At 42.1% G+C, this 21,911-nt stretch overlaps 1 protein-coding gene across 2 annotated transcripts in view; it reads right to left on the minus strand.

Annotated features, from left to right (window-relative positions):
- Positions 1–834: 834 nt before the first annotated feature.
- The window catches only part of PGBD5 (piggyBac transposable element derived 5), a 123,278-nt gene continuing 102,201 nt past the window's right edge, over positions 835–21,911 (minus strand). Inside the window, exons 7-8 of one of the 2 annotated variants that reach the window (XR_010909387.1) lie at positions 10,086–12,210; positions 835–9,969 (exon numbers count right to left, since the gene is read on the minus strand). Coding sequence is in view for 1 of the 2 variants with exons in the window: in XM_060753800.2 (XP_060609783.2) it covers positions 12,015–12,210 (196 nt within the window). In the remaining variant the exon portion in view is untranslated. Of the gene's footprint in view, positions 12,211–21,911 lie in introns of both variants that reach the window. The other variant, XM_060753800.2, reaches the window with a different exon arrangement.

Raw genomic sequence — 21,911 nt, forward strand, 5'->3', positions numbered from 1 at the left:
ATATGGTCCGTACACCACCAGTGGTCCACAAAAACGAAAATATGGTCCGCAGCCTCATCATTACTACACTGTTGCCTTGAAACCATGAAACAAAGAGAGCGATTAGTCTCGCAAAACTCTTACAGTGCCAATGCAACGGGGATGTCAGGAGGGAAGAGGCTGACTACACACACAAGATTCCTACCACATCAGCTTTAGATTATTAATATGGTTTTCTGTGGGCGAGCAGATGGTAACTATTGGGTTGCATATATTCTATATCAGAAACTAGAGCTGATGTGGTCTATCCAATGCAATTTTTTGAATCAGCACCCGAAATAACTAAATTGAGTCTAAAGTTGACCAAAAACTGATTCATAACCCTTTTGGTACTAATGTTGGAGAGTGGTCCCTGGTCAACGAGGTCCCTTGTCAAAAAAAGGTTGGGAACCACTGCCATAGGCTCATGCAAGCTGCAGTTTTACAAGGTCTTTAACTTTCTCTGCCAAAAGAGAAAGCTGGAGCCTCACCAAACTACAACTCCCAGGACCATATAGCATTGAGCCATATCAGTTGAAGTGATATCAAATGGAATTGATTCTATAGCAGTGGTTCTCAACCTGTGGGTCCCCAGATGTTTTGGCCTTTAACTCCCAAAAATTCTAACAGCTGGTAAACTGGCTGGGATTTCTGGGAGTTGTAGGCCAAAACACCTGGAGACCCACAGGTTCAGAACCACTGTTCTACAGGATAGTAGCTGACCATCCCTCCGTCTCTCATGCACACACACAAACATTGCCATCAACGCAACATCTTCCTTATAATTCCCATAAAAATAATACCCAAAGAGGCAAGTAATTTATATTTGATTGTATTTCAAAGTTGCTGATTGTAAACAAACTTTGTTGAAGGGGGAAGAAAAGAATCACATGACAAGAAATCAGAGTGATACTATAAATCCATTTAGTTGTTTGATTACCACATTTCACATTTTGGAACTCAGAATTTAGCTCATGGTGTAGAAAACTTGTAAAAATTTATTGCAAGCGTGGCTTTGTGTAGAACAAAAACCGTAGTCACAAAGATAGGTCTTCACTTGAACCAAGGAGTCAGAAATACAGGTGGGAACTTCATTCGTGTGTCGGAGTCCACACATGCATTTCCTGAACGAGTACATATGTATAAAATTGATCTTTAAAACCAAATGGTAAAACAGCACTGCACGTTTAACCTACATTGACATCGCTGAACAGAATGTCTTTGTTTTTAACACACTCTGGGGAAGGAAACTGGAAGCTTGCAACTGAACAGCAATCATATTTGTGTGTGTCTGTTGTGAGCATAGCTGGAAAACACACAGGTAGTTGAATACACATTTTTAACAACAACAACAACACTACAATAGTGTTCTGTACAGTCACTTCATTTGATGGAATGTCAGTTGCAGAAAATGGAAGGTCCAACAGGTTTGTAGCAGGTAATAAATATATCATTGTACTTCGCAGGCCTTCCTTTCAGCATATGTAGGGTTTTCCCCCTTTATGGTGGTTTTGCCTGTTTACGTGAAGTTGGCTCCTGAGTTCTTGCTGCAGTGCATCAACTGATGGTGTAGCAGCCTTGACTTTCTGGGATATGGAGATGGGATGGATCAAGATGGACCGGTGTCATTTGCTTTGGGAAAACTACTTTTTGGGACTCCATTGCCCAAGATCTCCTATGGAGAGTTTGGGTGGGGAATACTGGGGGCTATAGTCAAACCAAGTATTTTTTTTCTCCAATATTAGTTTAGGCCCATTTTATTAAACAATGGGTCCCCCCCCCCCCCCCCCCAATCTGAAGCTCCAAAAACCAGGAAAATTGAGCAGTTTGTAAACCAAAGCAAGATAGAATTTCAAACTTTTTTTTCAGATTTAAAGGAAGCCACTATTCAAATTTCTGCTTTTTTTCCATTTTTATTAATATGTCAAATATAGAGTTGGGCAAAATATGCGTATATCTGCCAATTAATTCTTCCATTTTTGATGCCCAGTTTATAAACTGATTGCCATAAATTCCATTTTTGATGCCCAGTTTATAAACTGATTTTTTTCAAATGTTCTGGCCATGTCAGATTAAAAATGAGCACCACAAAAGCAATAAACACACTAAGCTGTAGATCAGAGTATCCTGTTGCACAACACCTCCCATTAGCCCCAGCCAATGATCAAGGGTGATGGAGTTGCAGTCCTATACATTGGGAAACATCACATATAGTTGGTCATAGTAGACCACATGTGGGAATCATGGTCCTCCAAATATTGCAGACTTGTAGGTCACAAACATCTAGAGGGGTAGACAATTAATCCAATTGCTAGTACCCTCACCACTACATCAACCATCTAAACTGTGTAATTCTATCATGAAGTGTGAGGTCTTTGTTAACTGAATGCCTTAACAAAGACTAATTTGGAAATGTCCCTGAAAGATCATTCTGAGAACAAGTGCATAGTAGTTGAGTTGGATCATTCTCTGAATGACAGGTGTCTTCGGGATTCCTCTCCTTGGCATTCTAGGGAAATGGCACCCAGTACTCAGAGGCATGAAAGGCTGGCTCTCTCCGCAGCCATTCCCTGAGCTGCTATTAGATATTTGTGAGTGATGTCTTCGGCTCTGCATCCCACTTGCAACATTTCCTTTTCCTTGCATGAAAATCTTGGAGAGATTGCTGCTGGAAGAAAATAAAAAACTGCTTCCTAGTTATTGTCGAAGGTTTTCATGGCCTGAATCACTGGGTTGTTGTTTTACCTGCATCTATGGCAGGCATCCTCAGAAGACCTCACAACCTCTGGGGATGCCTGCCATAAATGCAGGTGAAACATCAGGAGAGAATGCTTCTAGAACATGGTCATATAGCCCAAAAAACCTACTACAACTCAGTGCTTCCTAGTTCTTGCAACTTCCTGCTGTCACTTGCTTGAAGGAAACAAGTGTGGTAGTATTGAAGGCTTTCATGGCCAGAATCACTGGGTTGTTGTAGGTTTTTCGGGGCTGTACGGCTATCTTCTAGAAACATTCTGTCCTGACGTTTCACCTGCATCTGTGGCAGGCATCCTCAGAGGTTGTGAGGTCTGTTGGAAACTAGGACATTTGGGTTTATATATCTGTGGAAAGTCCAGGGTGGGAGAAAGAACTCTTGTTTGTTGGAGCTAGGTGGTTTCAATTGGCCACCGGGATTAGCATTTGGTGGTCTGACAGTTTTTAGGTGTGGCTTGTTACTACCTGGGGAAATCCTTTCTTCGGGGCAATTAGCTGTCCTTGATTGTTTCTTGTCTGGAGTTCCCCTGTGTTTGGGTGTTGTTCTTTATTTACTGTTATAATTTTAGAGTTTTTTTTAATACTGTTAGCCAGATTTTGTTCATTTTAATTCCCACCCTGGACTTTCCACAGATATATAAACCCAATTTTTCTAGTTTCCAACAGACCTCACAACCTCTGAGGATGTTTGCCACAGATGCTTCTAGAACATGGCCATACAGACCGAAAAACCTACAACCCAAGTGTTGTAGCACTGTATCTATTCTGAATAATGCCTCTTTGTTAAATACTTGAAATGAAACAGCTCAGCCTAGTCAACATGATGTGAAAGCACTGTATCATTCACTTAGATGGGGTTAATCCAATCTAGCCTAAACAGACATGATAGCAAATGTTTGCAGTAACAGACTGAGGAGAGTGATGTTTCTTTATACAGAAATGTTGCACCAGCTACTTTTAGAGTGATTAAAGTTCTACTTCATAAAGAGTGATAGGCAAACGTGGGATAACTGTGATTTTTCATCAAGTCCAGAAGAATAGCTGATGCCACTAGACTCTAAAGAGCATACCAAATCCCCTTGAGCAACAACAAATGTCCTGGAAAATGCAGCTTGCCACAGAACTATGGCAGTGTCTACTGTGTCTGGTATCTTTAATGAGGAGTTACAGGCCATTGAGGGGTCCCACTGAGGGTTTGCTGTCACAGCACTTGCCATAAAGATGCTCATTCTTCATACCTGCCTGGGTAGCCATAATGTTCCAAGTCCAATGTTTAAAAATGACTGGTATTTTTTGAACACTTAGACTGCCCATATGTAGAGAAAGGGGGGCATGCGAAAGGCCTTTGGCCTTCTAGCCTTTTTGAACTACAGTTCCCATGCTCCCTTGCCATTGGCTATGCTATGCATGCCCTACGAAAGCTGTAGGTCAGTGGTTCTCAACATGTGGGTCCCCAGATGTTTTGGATTCGACTCCCAGAAATCCAAACAGCTGATAAACTGGCTGGGATTTCTGGGAGTTGTAGGCCAAAACACCTGAGGACCCACATGTTGAGAACCATTGCTGGTCTCCAGTCCATAATTATGGGAGGACACAAGCAGTCGGGAATAAGTACCACATATACTCATGTATACATCAAATAATAATTTGACAAAAAATAAACCTCCAAAACGTGGATGACATATTTGTGGATTGTCGCTGGAAATTTCTGCTCTCAGTCATTTTGGGTGCTTGAAGCAGAGCAGAATGGTGATGGTCGTTTTGAATAGGGACTTTTTGTATAAAGCTCATGAGATTTGCAGAGACTACAAGACACTTATATTAAAAATGAACTTTGCCACTCTGCTCTGCTTCAGGTGTCCCAAATGGTTACTGGTAAATGCCAATGGGCCAAAAAAGGAGGCAAGGAAATAGAGAAGAGGAATGGCTGCAAGGAAAGAATAATGGCATGGGGGCATTTTTTTTCCTCTGTCACTTATCACTGCTTTCATGCTGGGTCTCCAATAGAGGCACGTTGCTTTCCTTCCTCTTCTTCGTCATCCCATTCTTTTTTCCCATATGTATTTCCTTCCCTACCTGTATTTGTCTTTCTGTCTTAATTTTAAGGTCAGTGCCACAATTTACACATTGTAACCCCTTAAATAAACAGATCCTCTCCTTCTCTTTAGCACTTCCTCAGAATGTTCCCTTTATACCTTTGTAAAAGTTTGGAGGGAAATTATGTATCATATGCCACTAAGTTTTTGTTTAGGTCACAAACCTAACTTATATACAAGGTCAACCTATACATGAATACTCAAGATGGAGAATAAGCTCACATTGTGTCCCTAATGGGCATCATGGTGTATTAGTCCCAATTCACCCCAGTCCTTTTGCTGCTTCTGCTATGAGTCACATAACTGTAGCCTTTATTGGATATGGAGGTTGCAAACCCTCACATTTCTATTCCTTGCAGGGTCAATCTCGCTTACAAACATGCAATGCTCCAACAGGATTTGTGCCATTATTTGGAAGGGAAATATCCCTCTGAACAACAAAATGGCATTGATTCTCCAGGAAAATGCATTTTGCATCAGGGTAGCTGAAGAAAACTGTGTTTCTATTTCTATAATCATGATGTAACTTATTGTAAGTTTTTCGGGCTGTATGATGTTAGTTTGATAGGCAAAATATCATATTGTCAGTGCTTTTTTAAAAAAAGTGGGAAAGTCTAACGATTTTTGTTTTAGCTTTGTTTTTTTGTTGTAATCTGAAAAGGCATGTTGTGGCACGGAACGACAGCACAAGGCAGGAGAGAAGAGGTGGGCACTTCACAACTCAAAATATGCAGTGCTTTTTGGCAGGTGTCCCTGGAAGCCCTCTTCAGCCCTGGGTCTAAAAGGAACCTGCTCTTGAATTATGAAAACTCCCTTGAGAGTGGAGTTGGGGACATTTAACACTCTTGCTTAGAAGCTCCATAAAACACAATTTTAAATAAACAAAAAATAGCATGAATCTCTTAACTATTAATGAAAACACTGTTTTTGCTGGTTATGTGGCCTTTTGATGTTAAGCCCTTTGAAATCACTATATTGAGTTTAGTTCTGCATAGGAAAAGACAATCTGCTAGACCATTTAAATTAAGCCAATTCCCTTTAAAACCAGTGGTAGCACCTAGAGATAAAGGTGTGCACATTTTTAGTGTGTTTCTGGAGTAGTTTTTGCATGTTTTCCAGCCTGTTAGAGCACCCACCTCCTGTCTTTTATGTTTCTAGCAAAACAGCTGCTTCATCTATGACTACATGGCTAGTTTGTCGTCTTTTTGATTTTACAGCTGTTCCTCTTACATTTGCTCCAAGTTGTATAAGGGCTGGACTACATCCTAAGCCAGCTTTGGCAGCACAGAACTATTGTACAATTTGGGATAAATGTTGTGAGGGAGCAGATGTAAAACTGAATTTGGATTCCCTGTCCACCTGTCCCCAACTACAGATCCACTGGGTGCTCTATTTTTAGAGAGCTGGTCTTCGCTTCTGGATAGCTGGAGGCTCTGCAGGTGGAAGATGGCCTTTAATATGCAAGACGCATGGCCTGTATACATCCCAGTTCCCATCCATTTCCCTCAATGCAGTGAGTTGCTCTCTTGCTGATGGCAGTTGACATTTCAGAAATGCTTCATTGCTGGGCATGCTCTCCAGCTGACTGATCAGTGTTTTAGGTTAGCCCTTCTGCAGCCTGGGTTCATCAAGATGGCATGACACATCCCTCAGAAGAGACTGTGAAGCTCAGTATCTGGAATGTTGCTGGTTTTGCCCTCTTTCCTTAATTATGATCCCATATCTCTTTCTTCTGTTTCATCCCTGATTTTGGAAGTTATTTGAGAAAGAGGTATTGTACTTTATGGGTAATGAATTGAATAACCTTAAAAGTATAGCTTTAAAAATAATTTGAGCCAGGATAAGTTACTTCATGGGACTAAATTTCTTGAATTCCTCAGCCAGTTTGGCTACTACGGTAAAAAAAAAAAAGGAACTTGTTCAAGCCCTGACTTGAAGGCATCATAGAAGCTCAAAATGCAGAAATAGTGATGCCTTTGATCTTGATTTGCAACTGAAGCCTATTGAAACTTGTACCAGGGAAAAAATAGAACAGCTTCTCATTAGCAGACCGGTCAGTGGCAATAGCATTAGAAGAACAGAGGGCGACGTGGGAGCATCAGTCAAAGACCCTATAAAAATGCATACTTTTTAGTCACTGTCTTTCAACAGAACTTTTGAAATATTTAACTGCATAGATCAGTCATATAAGAAAGTGAAATAATGATCTCCCCAAACAAATTAAATGGTACAGGAAAACTGCACAAAGGAAGTGGGGTTTCTAAAATGGCACATATTAACAAAAAGGAAGACTAGTAACTGGAGAGTATGGCTACAGAGCAAAGCCCAGGGAAAGAAAATATGAGAGTTCTATGTTAACAGAATCGTCAAGCAAGTAAACAGGGAGACATAAAAAGCTATAGGAGTCCCCAGTGAATATTTGTAGTTATTTCCTAAAATTGAAAGAGCAGCAATACAGTATTTGTTTTTCACAGATGCTTAGCTCTACTGAGTAGTGCCTAATGTTATACTCTAAAATAAGCTACTTTATGGACTGCTTAACAATATACTACAGATCAACATTTGGGAGAATAAGGTACACTTAATGGACAGCTCTCCTAACCTGGATTTTGTTGGACTACAAGTCTCATGATCTTATTGTACCTGAAATGAAATTATAGCCCATCACATTGAAAGGTGCCAAGTTGGTGAAGGCTGGCACTGGGTGTGATGCTTGTAGAACATCGTCTTTATAGCTCTTGCACGCAGTGTGGAAGGCTATAACATACCAAGACCTGGGTTCAGCACTAGTCACGGATATCAAGTTGCACAGAGTGACCGATGGGGAAAGATGTTGCCAAGCTGCATCTCAAGATACTTCAAGCCATGTCAGTAGAGCCTGAATTAAGATTCAGGGTGGGAGGGTGTTGTCAAATTTTGATAGCACAGATCTGGCAACAGCAATAGCACGAATGGCTAATTAAGAGCAGTGGAACACCAGACAACCAAAGCAACATCAGGTTTATGTGCTACATATGATCTGTCCTGGCACTATGGTTTGTGGGTGTATAATAACTTGGGTGCCAATACAAAAGCCAGCAATAAAATGATGTAGTTATCTTGCTGACACAGCAGTCTTGCAATGATAGTCAATACAACACCATGCAATATGCTTGCAATGCAATGGGGCAGTGCAAAAGGTGGGGATATTTTTTTTAACAGCTACAGAGCATCCCCAGGTTTCTACTGCATAATGTTCTGGACTACCAGTGCCTCATGGGCTTTGTTGAGCACATTCTATTTGCTTTCCATATGCTGTCATCACACAAGAGTAACATGTTCTGCAAAATGTTATACTGTTGCTCTTCATGAGCACTGCACAGCAGCCATGCTGCCTGCTCCTCTTCACAATGTTCTGGAAGATGCTCCCCACTTGGGAATACAACCCTTGTGCAATACTATAGTTCTAAAGTACACAGCCCTAAGTGGACTTACAATGTGGTACATTCCAAACAGGATGCCATCCTGTATTTCCTTTCTCTAGAGCTGATGACGTGTTTGTAGTGAGATCAGCTAATATGGCTTCCTATGTATGAAACCCGTATATTTAAGTATGCGCCACCTCCCATTAAAAGTTCCTGCCAAGTTGCAAAATTTTCATTGTAGACAAATTCTTCATACAAGAATATGGCTCCAGGCTGTGTGGTGGTTGTTATAATGTTTTGAGTGTGATGTGTGATCTCTGAGGAAAACTTCAGAGATGGTTCATCAAGTATCAGTATATCCATTATGATTTAATTGTATTGGTTATATTTTGTTTGCTTTTTGGTCCATGCTGTGGCTGCAAAGGGTCTTTTGCAAAACAAAACAAAAAGAAAGAAAGAAAGTAGGATACCCAAAATAATAATTCAGAATGGTCAGAATGCGGCAAAAAGGCTTGGAAAAGTAGATTTTACAGCATCAATGTGTAGGCTACAAGACATCTTCAAGATGGCCATCAGACTCAAGGTACTCATCACTACAGAAAATGAATGCTGCAATTCATTCTTACCTAAAATTCTTACATTTGCTGTGTTTACTTTCCCTTGATAACCTTCCCAGCTCTTTTCTTAATTAAATTATATATAACTTAAATTCTTTCAGATGTCTACTCTCTATTTCTAAATGTTTCATTGATGCTTTAAATTGCTGCAATGCTAGAAACTGGATGACTAGAGGAACAGTTCACTGTTGGGGCAGAATCTATATGGAGATCAATGCCTTCATTTCCTGGATCAGATTTAACTAGACAAGCCTTTGATTTCTCTAGAGTCAGAGGTGGCGGTCATGGCTGAGGAAATGGGACAGGAGGTGTGAAATTCCCAAGGTATGGACCTCTGAAGGGTGTGTTTATTGGTGGTGGTGGTGGTGGTGGAGGGGGTTAACAATGGATAAAACAAACTATACATTAGAAAATAAATGTTAGTATCACAACAGTCCAGAAAGTGGCTATAATGGGTTGTTGTAGGTTTGTAGGTTTCTCGGGCTATATAGCCATGTTCTAGAAGCATTATCTCCTGACATTTTGCCTGCATCTGTGGCAAGCATCTGGTGAGGAGAGAATGCTTATACAACATGAGCATACAACCCGAAAAACCTACAACAACACAGTGATTTCGGCCATGAAAGCCTTCGACAATACAGTGGCTATAATGCTGGTTGCTAAATTCAAGGAGTGGGCCTGAGGATGCATCTAGCTTTGGTCCTTGGCTCAGCTCTCAGTAGTAGCCCTCCACAAGCTTCGGACATACACTTTCCACCAACCTTCACTGGGAAAGTCAGCAGCAAGATTCTGTGAGTTGTAATCAAAAACATTACAGGGCTCTTTTTAACAGAACACTACTTGGTTATCAATAAAGTTCCATGACGTAGCCCTTTCTGTTTTAGTTTAATGTTCTAAAGATCAGCCCAAATGTACAATTAGAGAAGGAACAGCATTTCTTATTAACAAGAAGCAACACTCATGATAGCTGCTTTACACATTCAACTGAATGCCACAGAAATTTGAGGGAAGCACAGAAAATGGATATCCTCACATTAAGCTCTTTGACTGGGTTATGGCTCTAAGTGAGTGGTTCCCAACCTTTGGTCCTCCAAGTGTTTTGGACTTCAGCTCCCACAATTATTAACAGTTGGTAAGCTGGCTGGGATTTCTGGCAGTTGAAGTCCAAAACACCTGGAGGACCAAAGGTTGGGAACCATTGTTCTAAGCTGTCATTAATGACGTAGTGATAGAAGAACACTTTATTCAATGTGCAGGTCTCCTTTCTTCCTTTGCCTGTTTTCTTCCTGAAAATAGTCTACCACTGGGCAGTACTTCTCAGGACCTATGGAGACTCCCTATGACAATGCTTACTTAGAAGAAGCACACTTTTAATATTGCTTCTATCATATTGTCAACTTAGTCTTAAAAACAAAACCAACCTAACCTATGATAACACATTTTAGCAGAAAGCTATTATGAGTAGACGTCTCTTCTAACCAGTCTTATAGAATATCCCAAGTGTGCAGATACAAAAGATGCTTCTATTGGTGGACTATTATTTCCTGTAAAGTTATACAAGCATTAAGTTAAAAATGCCCAGCAATCAGTCTTAACTTTAGAAAGTGTCAGGGTTGAGGAAGAAAGAGAAAATGGGAGGAATTACACATCGTATTATGAACCCAATCCACAGATGCTGCCACATGATAAAGACATAGTGTCCTACAAGCACTATGTGAATGGAAAAGAAATAAATGGGCAGTGTATTCTTATTGGTGCTGAGAAAGGCCAGTAGGAAAACCACCTTACTGTCTACTATTCCCACAATGTGTGATGAATTTATTTGATTGCTTGCATACAATAATATTCTGAAATAAAGTAAATAGGACTCTGAATCTGCTTGCTTGTGTTGTCAAACTCCCGATTAGGTCTGCACACAGAATACAGCAAACAAGCTATAGGGGATCCTTGGATTAGGGCATCTGTGTTTATTAGGGACGGGCAATCCATGGTTCTAAATAGTTCTAAAGTATTTACAAAACTAGGGGGTGCTGGTGCTTTGCTTCTAAAGTGTTGCTAAACAAACTTTCAAAATTTCATTATAAATGGCAGTTCCTAATTGGTTCCGTCATAAAATAATGAAATAATAATAATTTTTTGAAAGTTTTGCTAGAGTTCTGAAATTTTCACCACCAGAACTTCAACAACACTTTAGAAGCAAAGCACCAGCACCCGCTAGTTTTGTAAGTACTTTAGAACTATTTATAACCATGGATTGCCCATGCCTAGTGTTTATACAACCATTCAACTGACATTAAATAAAAATAATCAAAATTCAAATGAACTTTTGTAGTTCTCACACTATATCATCGGATTCGTTTTTGGAAAAGTAATGGGACATGCTGTTACAATTAAATTGTAATCTCGTGTTCCTAATATGACATCACTGAAGTCAACCCCAAAGCTTGTGTTGACATCAGAGGTGGCAACATGACTTTAGTTTGGATTGGTAAGCTCCTCCGGCTTCTGACCACTCATTTATATAAAAAAATTGCTTTCATTTACCCCTATGATCCAAAAGCACTGCAAGAAAATAAAATCTTCATCAATCCACTAAGACTTTGTTGCTGTTGCCTAACAATAGGCTTGCAAAATAGATTTATACATTTTTCAATATTTTTCTGCCAGAGACGACTTGGTGACCCCTCCCCAGGTGCTGAACATTCACAGCCACAAGACAGCACATCTCGCTTGACACTGTGTGTTGATCACACTATTCAAATCCGAATATGTACTGCCCAGTCTTAACTGTCAAGCTGTGTTAGTGTACGGGGGGGATGGGGGAGGAAAGGGGGCTCACACAACAACTAACACCCTGTTTGACAAATAGTATTAAGAAATAGCTACGAACATAAATTCACTTCTAATGCACAAGTGCCCACGGTGCATTCATATGTGCAGCTTTCAGATGTTGCTCCCTTCAGAGCCCTCTGAATAAGTGGGCCTTTGTCAAAGACCCCAAACACGCGAATGGCTTCCCTGGTCATTTTGTGATGCTCCTTATTTTGGCATTTCAGAATCTTCTTCTTCTCAGTCTTCTTCTCTTCCACTCTCCCATCCTAACCTAAGCCACCAGGAACGATCCATCAATGACAAGGTGAAGTATCCTCCAAGCCTAGCAGCTCTTTTACAAGTCTCTCACCGAACTGCACTCGGCTGTATTTTCTCACATGGTAGGCATCGGACATTTTGTACAAGATGTAGGCATTGTTGATGGCAATGCTGATGGCAAACCAGAAAACTTGTTGCCAGGTCTTGTTTGGTTTATGAGAAATGAAGTACCTGGAAACAGCAAAAAGAGAGAAAGGGGGAAATATGCTCCATAAAACATTTCTAAGACAAGAAAGAGGTCATGAATCTTAAAAATGAGAGATGCAACAGTCAAGAAAGAATGCGATCTCTTTAAATCTTAAATGTGATGCTACACACTGTCTGCCCCTTCTGATCTGAGGGACATTTGCATTTTCTACAAAACAGCAGTGGCAAAATCATTGTCAAATTTGACCATTGGAAATAAGGCAACTGTAGATGGTCCAAAGAAAGGCAATACCTATTCTCTCATACCAGCATTTTCTCATGGGAGCCCCTGGTGGTGCAATGGATTAAATTCTTGTGCCGGCAGGACTGTTGATTGACCCGGTCATCGATTTGCATCTGGGGAGAGCGGGTTGAGCTCCCTCTGTCATCTCCAGCTCCCCATGCAGGGACATGAGAGAAGCCTCCCACAAGGATGGTAAAACATCAAAAACATCCAGGCATCCCCTGGGCAATGTCCTTGCAGACAGCCAATTCTCTCACACCAGAAGCGATTTGCAGTTTCTCAAGTCACTCCTGACACACACACACACAAAACTGTCATGCTATTGTCACTCAAGTGTTGCAAGAAACATAAATATGGCAGATCTGGATTAACTTTCTGTAGCAATCAGATGTTTAATTCAAGTGGCTCTTCTTAACCTATACCGTCCTTGAAGAGTTATACACCAAGAGTGGGGACTCTTTATTATCTACTAGCTTGGGGACCCGGCGTTGCCCGGGTTATTAGAGAAAGTGGGTAATGGCGGTTCTGTATGCCAAGTTTGGACTTTATTGGTCTTTGGATAATGACTGCATTATTTTAAGGAAGTGAGTGAAGGTACCTGAAGTCCCATCATCCATGGGCCATCCTCCTACAAACAGCAGCAGGATATAGAGTGGGTCATGGGGGCTCTGTGTGCCAAGTTTGGTCTTTATCAGTCATTAGATGAGGGTGGCAGTGGTGTCAGTAAGTGAGTGAAGGTACTGCAAGTCCCATTATCCATTGTCAAATTCTTCCAAACCGCACCAGGATGTAGAGTGGGTCATGCTGGGTCTCTGTGTAAATTGTGGTCCTGATCCATCATTGTTGGCAGTTGTAATGGTCTTAGGAAGGGAGTGCAGGTATTGCAAGTCCCATCATCCATGGTGCATCCTCCTTCAAACTGCACCTGGATGTAGAGTGCGTCATGGAGACTCAGTGTGCCAAGTTTGGTCTTTATCGGTAATTGGATGAGGGTTGCAGTGGTCTCAGGAATTGCGCAACAGTACTGCAAGTCCCATAATCCATGGTCTATCCCCAGCCAAACACACACCAGGAGGTAAAGTGGGTCATGAGAGGTCTATGTGGCAAGTTTGGTCCTGATCAGACATTGGATGAGGTTAACAGCGGTCTCAGAATGTGAGTGATGGTACTGTAAGTCCCATCATCCAAAGTCGATCCTCCTTCAAACTGCAGCAGGATGCAGAGTGGGTCATGGGGGCTCTGTGTGCCAAGTTTGATCTTGATCAGACATTAGATAAGGGTTGCAGCTGTCTTGGGAAGGGAGTGGTGGTACTTCAAGTCCCATCATCCATGGTCTGTCCTCCTCAAAAGTGCACCAGGATGTAGAGTGGGTCATGGGGACTCTGTGTGCCAAGTTTGGTCTTGATCAGTCATTGGCGAGGGTCTCAGTGTTCTCAGGAAGTGAGTGAAGTGACTGCAAGTCCCATCATCCATTTTCAAATTCTTCCAAACCGCACCAGGATGTAGAGTGGATTATGCGGGCTCTCTGTGTAAATTGTGGTCCTGATCCATCATTGTTGGCAGTTATAATGGTTTTAGGAAGGGAGTGCTGGTATTGCAAGTCCCATCATCCATGGTGCACCCTCCTTCAAACTGCACCTGGATGTAGAGTGCGTCATGGAGACTCAGTGTGCCAAGTTTGGTCTTTATCGGTAATTGGATGAGCGTTGCAGTGGTCTCAGGAATTGCGCAACAGTACTGCAAGTCCCATAATCCATGGTCTATCCCCAGCCAAACACACACCAGGAGGTAAAGTGGGTCATGAGAGGTCTATGTGGCAAGTTTGGTCCTGATCAGACATTGGATGAGGTTAACAGCGGTCTCAGAATGTGAGTGATGGTACTGTAAGTCCCATCATCCAAAGTCGATCCTCCTTCAAACTGCAGCAGGATGCAGAGTGGGTCATGGGGGCTCTGTGTGCCAAGTTTGATCTTGATCAGACATTAGATAAGGGTTGCAGCTGTCTTGGGAAGGGAGTGGTGGTACTTCAAGTCCCATCATCCATGGTCTGTCCTCCTCAAAAGTGCACCAGGATGTAGAGTGGGTCATGGGGACTCTGTGTGCCAAGTTTGGTCTTGATCAGTCATTGGCGAGGGTCTCAGTGTTCTCAGGAAGTGAGTGAAGTGACTGCAAGTCCCATCATCCATTTTCAAATTCTTCCAAACCGCACCAGGATGTAGAGTGGATTATGCGGGCTCTCTGTGTAAATTGTGGTCCTGATCCATCATTGTTGGCAGTTATAATGGTTTTTGGAAGGGAGTGCTGGTATTGCAAGTCCCATCGTCCATGGTGCATCCTCCTTCAAACTGCACCTGAATGTAGAGTGCGTCATGGAGACTCAGTGTGCCAAGTTTGGTATTTTTTGGTAATTGGATGAGGGTTGCAGTGGTCTGAAGAATGAGCATTGGTACTGCAAGTCCCATAATCCACGGTCCATCCCCAACCAAACCACACCAGGACGTAAAGTGGGCCATGAGAGGTCTCTGTGCGAAGTTTGGTCCTGATCAGTCATTGGATAAGGTTAACAGCGGTCTCAGAATGTGAGTGGTGGTACTGCAAGTCCCATCATCCATGGTTCATACTCCTCCAAACTGCTGTAGGATGTAGAGTGGGTGATGGGGGCTCTGTGTGCCTATTTCGGTCTGTATTGGGAGTGTTCTGACCCAGGCCCCGGCCTTTCCTTTCCTCTCTTTCTCATCTCGGAATGTTGGATTTGAGGCTGGCCAATCAGAGACCATATGCAAATTTCCTTCTGTCATGCCCCCTTTCTGCCATGAACCCTCTTCTCCACCAGGGGCTCCTATTGAAGCTGGCCAATCAGAGACCATATGCAAATAGCTCCACAGCGGCAGCCAATCAGAATCTTGGAACTTTCAGGCTAGCCAATCCGAAAGCTGCCACAAACACGTCCGCCCTCCACACTTCCGCCCTTCGCATACAAACACTCTTCTTTATTATATACTAGCTTGGGGACCCGGCGTTGCCCGGGTTATTAGAGAAAGTGGGTAATGGCGGTTCTGTATGCCAAGTTTGGTCTTTATTGGTCTTTGGATAATGGCGGCATTATTTTCAGGAAGTGAGTGAAGGTACTTGAAGTCCCATCATCCATGGCCCATCCTCCTACAAACAGCAGCAGGATATAGAGTGGGTCATGGGGGCTCTGTGTGCCAAGTTTGGTCTTTATCAGTCATTAGATGAGGGTGGCAGTGGTGTCAGTAAGTGAGTGAAGGTACTGCAAGTCCCATCATCCAAAGTCCATCCCCTTTCAAACTGCAGCAGGATGTAGAGTGGATCATGGGGACTCTGTGTGCCAAGTGTCGTCTTGATTGGTCATTAGAAGAGGGTTGCAGCAATCTTTGGAAGGGAGTGGAGGTACTTGAAGTCCCATCATCCATGGTCTGTCCTCCAAACTGCAGCAGGATGTAGAGTGGGTCATTGGAGCTCTATGTGGCAAGTTTAATCTTGATTAGTCATTGGCGAGGGTCTCAGTGGTCTCAGGAAGTGAGCAAAGGTACTGCAAGTCCCATCATCCATCTCCAAATTTTTCCAAACAACACCAGGACGTAAAGTGGGTCATGAGAGGTCTATGTGCCAAGTTTGGTCTTGATCCGTCATTGGATGAGGTTTGCAGAGGTCTCAGAATGTGAGTGAAGGTACTGGAAGTTCCATCATCCATGGTCCACCCTTCTCCAAAACTGCAGCAGGATGTAGAGTGGGTCATGGGGGCTCTGTGTGCCAATGTTGGTCTTGATTGGTCATTAGATGAGTTTTGCAGTAGTCTTGGGTAGTGGAGGTACTTGAAGTCCCATCATCCATGGTCTGTCGTCCTCCAAACTGCTCCAGGATGTAGAGTGGGTCATTGAAGCTCCATGTGCCAAGTTTAGTCTTGATGAGTCATTGGCAAGGGTCTCAGTGGTCTCAGGAAGTGAGTGAAGTGACTGCAGGTCCCATCATCCATTGTCAAATTCTTCCAAACCGCACCAGGATGTAGAGTGAGTTATGCAGGCTCTCTGTGTAAATTGTGGTCCTGATCCATCATCGTTGGCAGTTGTAATGGTCTTAGGAAGGGAGTGCAGGTATTGCAAGTCCCATCGTCCATGGTGCATCCTCCTTCAAACTGCACCTGGATGTAGAGTGTGTCATGGAGACTCAGTGTGCCAAGTTTGGTATTTATTGGTAATTGGATGAGGGTTGCAGTGGTATGAAGAATTGAGCAATGGTACTGCAAGTCCCATAATCCATGGTCCATCCCCGGCCAAACCACACCAGGATGTAAAGTGGGTCATGAGAGGTCTATGTGTGAAGTTTGGTCCTGATCAGTCATTGGATGAGGTTAACAGCAGTCTCAGAATGTGAGTGGTGGTACTGCAAGTCCCATCATCCATGGTTCATACTCCTCCAAACTGCAGTAGGATGTAGAGTGGGTGATGGGGGCTCTGTGTGCCTATTTCGGTCTGTATTGGGAGTGTTCTGACCCAGCCCCCGGCCTTTCCTTTCCTCTCTTTGTCATCTCGGAATGTTGGATTTGAGGCTGGCCAATCAGAGTCAATATGCAAATTTCCTTCTGTCATGCCCCGTTTCTGCCATGAACCCTCTTCTCCACCAGGGGCTCCTACTGAAGCTGGCCAATCAGAGACCATATGCAAATAGCACCACAGCGGCAGCCAATCAGAACGCTGGCACATACGCCTTCCGCCCTCCGCACCTCTGTCCTTCCCATACAAACACTCTTCTTTATTATAGTTATAGATAGATAGATAGATAGATAGATAGATAGATAGATAGATAGATATAGATGCAGGACCATTGTTATATTGGAAATTTACAGAATAGCAAGTCTGTTACATAATTGAGAATAATAACTCTCCGGGATCCAATTGGTGAAAAAAGAAGTGTGAAAAACAAACAAACATTTCTGTTTGAAGCACCGGTCCTGTTAGCAGACATCCTCCTTCACTCCTTTAAAACTTCTGTTATGCCCCATGGCCATGGGGTACCTGCAGCTTTTCGTGCTAGAGTTAAACCTTACATTGATATACCTCATGTATAATAACTATTAAATAAAAATAGAATTGTGGCATTCAAAGAGAAGAGGCAAGTAAAATGAATATGTAAATTCAAGTTATAAATAATCTGCAATGTATTACTCTCTTCAATGCTAGAAATTTGGGAATTGGAGGAAAAATTTCATTGGAATATGGAATTTTTATAGAGGGCAATATCCTCATTTTGCCCCCTTAGATAAGCTATATATCTTCCCCTTAGGCCTCCCAGGAGTCCTCAAAGGTTAATGCAGCACATCTAGCTATAGATAGACACGATTCTACTACTCCCTTGATCCCTATGTGGGAAGGGAGCTGCAGCAGTTTAAAGGGGGATTGGGGAGAGTTTGGTTATTTTATAGTATTAATAGAGACTTCTGACTTCCATAATGACCAAAAAATGACTTATGCCATTGTAAATTGGATTTACACTCATGTAAGTCATTAACAGCATGCCAGCCAGGAATCTTGATAGACTATAGTCCAGGCATGGACAAACTTCAGCCCTCCAGGTGTTTGGATTTCAACTCCCAGAATTCCTAACAGCCTACCAGCTGTTAGGAATTCTGGGAGTTTGCCCGTGCCTTCTGTAGCTCATGTATCAATAAAAAATAGTACACAAAACCCCACTGTTAAGACTAAACACAATTATTAATCCCAACTAGATTAGAACTGTTGGCTCACTGGGAACTTGGCACACTAATATTTATATAAGTTACTAGCTGTACCCGCTACGTGTTGCTGTGGCCAATCTTCAATCCCTCTTTCTTTCTCTTCTTCCTTCCTCCTCCCTCTTTTCTTCCTTCCTTCCTTCCCTTTTCTTCCCTTCTCTTCCTTCCCTTCCCTTACCCTTCCTTCCTTCTTTTTTTACCTCTTTCCTTCCTTCCCCTCCCTTTTTCTTTCTCTCTTTTCTTACTTCTTTACCTATTCTTGGACTGTAACTTCCAGCAGTCATCCTGATCAATCTATCTACCTACCTGTCTATCTCTATCTGATCTATATATTTTATCTATCTGGAGGATTGCTGAGAGTTGCAGTCCAGGAATAGGAAATAGGAAATATATACAGATTGGGATGCTCTCAAATAAATCCAAGAAGAAGCAAGCTTGCAGCTTGGAAGCCGTGCATTTGGAGCACCCTCCTCCCCTAAAGGACCTGGTCTAGGAGATGCTGGGAGCTGTTGTTTTTGTGCATGCGCTGTATTGTCATTTAGCTTTTTGGGTTTTTAAGTCCTTTCCGCTGTTTTCTGGAAGGGTTTGTGACTGGTGGTCACTTGTTGGTCTGTTAGGGGCATGGTGTCCAAATTTCATGTCAATTCGTCCAGTGGTTTTTGAGTTATGTTAATCCAACAAACAAACGTTCAGTTTTTTTTAGATAAAGTTGACTTTACCACTGTTTTTGTATTCCAGTGTTTTCCTAAGAATGTGTCTTTCAAATAGCTCCCCAATGAAATATGTACAGTGTTAACTATTCTGTGCTTCAGCTGTGAAAAAATCTTCATAATAGGTGTCAATGTGCCCATAAAACAGTAGTCTCAACAAGGCAGACCTTGAGGTATTTTTGCCAAGTCCTTTCTCCATTTTACAGAGATTCAGGCCAAATGGCAGCTCCTCGTATCCTGCCCAACCCTCTGTCCCACTTCCTAAGGGACAGCTCATTGAAGTTATTATTTTAAGTTGAACAGATGCATTGTGGCTTCTGGTGCAATCTTTTCATCTCAGGTCTTTTCATGAGAAACACTACTTTTCCTTCTTGTTGAAAAGAAAGTCTGACAAATAGGGTTAAGGACAATGTTTCTTTTTTCTTCTGAAATGTATTTGTTCAATAATACAGGCAAACTTCTATTTTTTATCTGGAAAATAAGGCAACATACAAACATATCCATGGGAATATGTTCTAGGACACCCCATGGACAGTAACAAACACTATATTTTGACTATACTTGGACTAGAAGTATAGCATAGAAGTGCACTAAAGCACTTAAAGAATCCCACAGAAACTTCCAGGGAGGATTTTGTGAAACCATCAATATTGAGTCCAGGAAAATGGGCTCATATTGTATTTCTGAATGATCTCTCCTTTCAAAAGTTTTCTGGACCTAGGAAGTTGGCATGCTAGTAGCTTTTAACTTCAGACAGAATCCTATGCCTGAAAAAAGGATCACCACAGAGCTGTAGCCCCACAACATCTGAAGAAGCATGTGTTTCTAATCCTTGCTTTAGGGTGCCCAAAAAAGCTTATAGTAGCTCTTGCTGCAATAAACTGACAGTAAATCGGCCATCAATCACTTTCTCACTGAAAAGGAGAAAAAGATTGCCTAATAGAATGATAAACATATGGTCTCCCCTGCTGTTGGATTGCAATTCCAAACATACTTTGCCAGGAATATGTGGCTGATGGGAGCCACAGTCCAACAACATCTGAAGGGCCATATATCCCTGAGCTAAATCCTAACTGGAAATCATCCTGGAAAACTGAAAGAGAAGGTCAGTATGAAATAAATCTCTTACAGTTTCTAGTGGGCACAGCTGAGTTCACTTGACACTCCTGCTCCTATTTTACATTGCCAAAACGTCAGTTTGGGAGCCAGAAAAGCTTGCAAAGTGGCCAACTGTCCTACAAGCTGTATGCAGCATTTCCTTGCTGCATCGGTTTGTTGCTGGCCAGCTCCTAGACTGACGTGAAGAATGCTGTGCCATGTTCCCATTGCCTTGTCCACAAGTCCTGGCTCTGCCCTATGACTGGTTCATGTTGCAGGGGATGGTGGCAGATAGCCATTGCTCAGTCAAGAAGAATTTCCTCTGGAGGAAATTCAACATTTGGTCCAATTGTACTTTTTCTATTTTTCTCCCTTTATGCTGTCTATTCTGTACATATTTCTGGTGCCACAGCTCGGATGAAAGTATCACACTGTCTGGGCCACTTCTCCTTAAAATGCTGCCAACTGACACCGAGAAATAGGGTACTCATTTACTAACACTACAATAGAGTTCTTGGCACGTTAGGTGGGAAAAAAACCCTTCTGGTCCCCCACGTCAGCTAGCTTAAGAACCACTCATCTAGTAGGCACAGCCATAGCAGACTGGCAGTACAGTGAGTCCTTGGTATCCACTGTATATAATAAGTCCTATTATATACAATAGCATAAAAAGTATATCTCTAAATGGCAAAATTAAGCTTTGCTTTATTAGGTATTTTTAAGAATGTGTTGTTGAAGGCTTTCATGGCTAGAATCACTGGATTTCTGTGAGTTTTCTGGGTTGTATGGCCATGTCCCAGAAGCATTCTCTCCTGACGTTTTGCCCTCATCTATGGCAGGCATCTTCAGAGGTTGAGAGGTCACAATCCCTGAGGATGCCTGCCATAGTTGTGGGAGGAATGTCAGGAAATAATGCTTTTGGAACATGATCACACAGCCCGGAAAACTCACAGCAATCCAGTGATTCCGGCCATGAATGTTTTCAAGCCATAGATGATGAACTTTGTTATGATTCCATCCAAGGAATCCTGGGACCTGTAGTTTGATCAGGTACTTACAATTCTCTGCTAGAGCATTCAAATGAACTGCAGAATTGCTCTAACTGGATAGCAGAGATATGTAGATACCTTTCATGTGACTGAAATCATCTTGAAATAGCTTTCAGAAAAGGATCATTTGTCATATATAAACGAATATAAACTAATCTAGAGCCTACCTAAATCATAGGGCCAAAAACATTTAGGAATTAGAGCATAGTACTATAATACCTTATATAAAAACTAAGAGAGACTACAAAGCCAATAGTTGGAAGTCAGATAATTACGGTAACCCAGATGTTTCCTGACTTGTTTATCTCTTTTGTTCACTTCTCCGATGCTGTCCTGCTTTGTTCTGCACCCCTCTCTGATACAGATGGTATCAAATGCTATATAGACAACGGGATAATCACAGCTAGGCTAATGTTGCCATTTCAGTGGGGCAGTAATTTTTTTTTGGTTTGGGTTCAAACTTTAAAACAGCTATCCAAGATGCTGTGGAATATAGTTCAGAACTTTGAATAGTTTCTTTGCATTCAAATTTAGATTCAGAGTGGCTTTATTGCCCAAACAACATGAAAGTGATCAGCCCCCATAATCAGCTGGACATCTATCATAGCCAATTTCTTTCAGTTCACTTTGAGTAGCTAAGATCATATCAATTAAAGTCATTTGAAATACATTTTATAATTGCATTTCATTTCATTTTGTGTGTGCATGTCAGGAGCGACTTGAGAAACTGTAAGTCACTTCTGTTGTGAGAGAATTGGCCATCTGCAAGGACATTGCCCAGTGGACGCCCGGATGTTTTTGATGTTTCACCATCCTTGTGGGAGGTTCCTCTC

This window comes from Anolis sagrei, chromosome 1 (genome assembly GCF_037176765.1).
Source record: "Anolis sagrei isolate rAnoSag1 chromosome 1, rAnoSag1.mat, whole genome shotgun sequence".
Lineage (NCBI taxonomy): Eukaryota > Metazoa > Chordata > Lepidosauria > Squamata > Dactyloidae > Anolis > Anolis sagrei.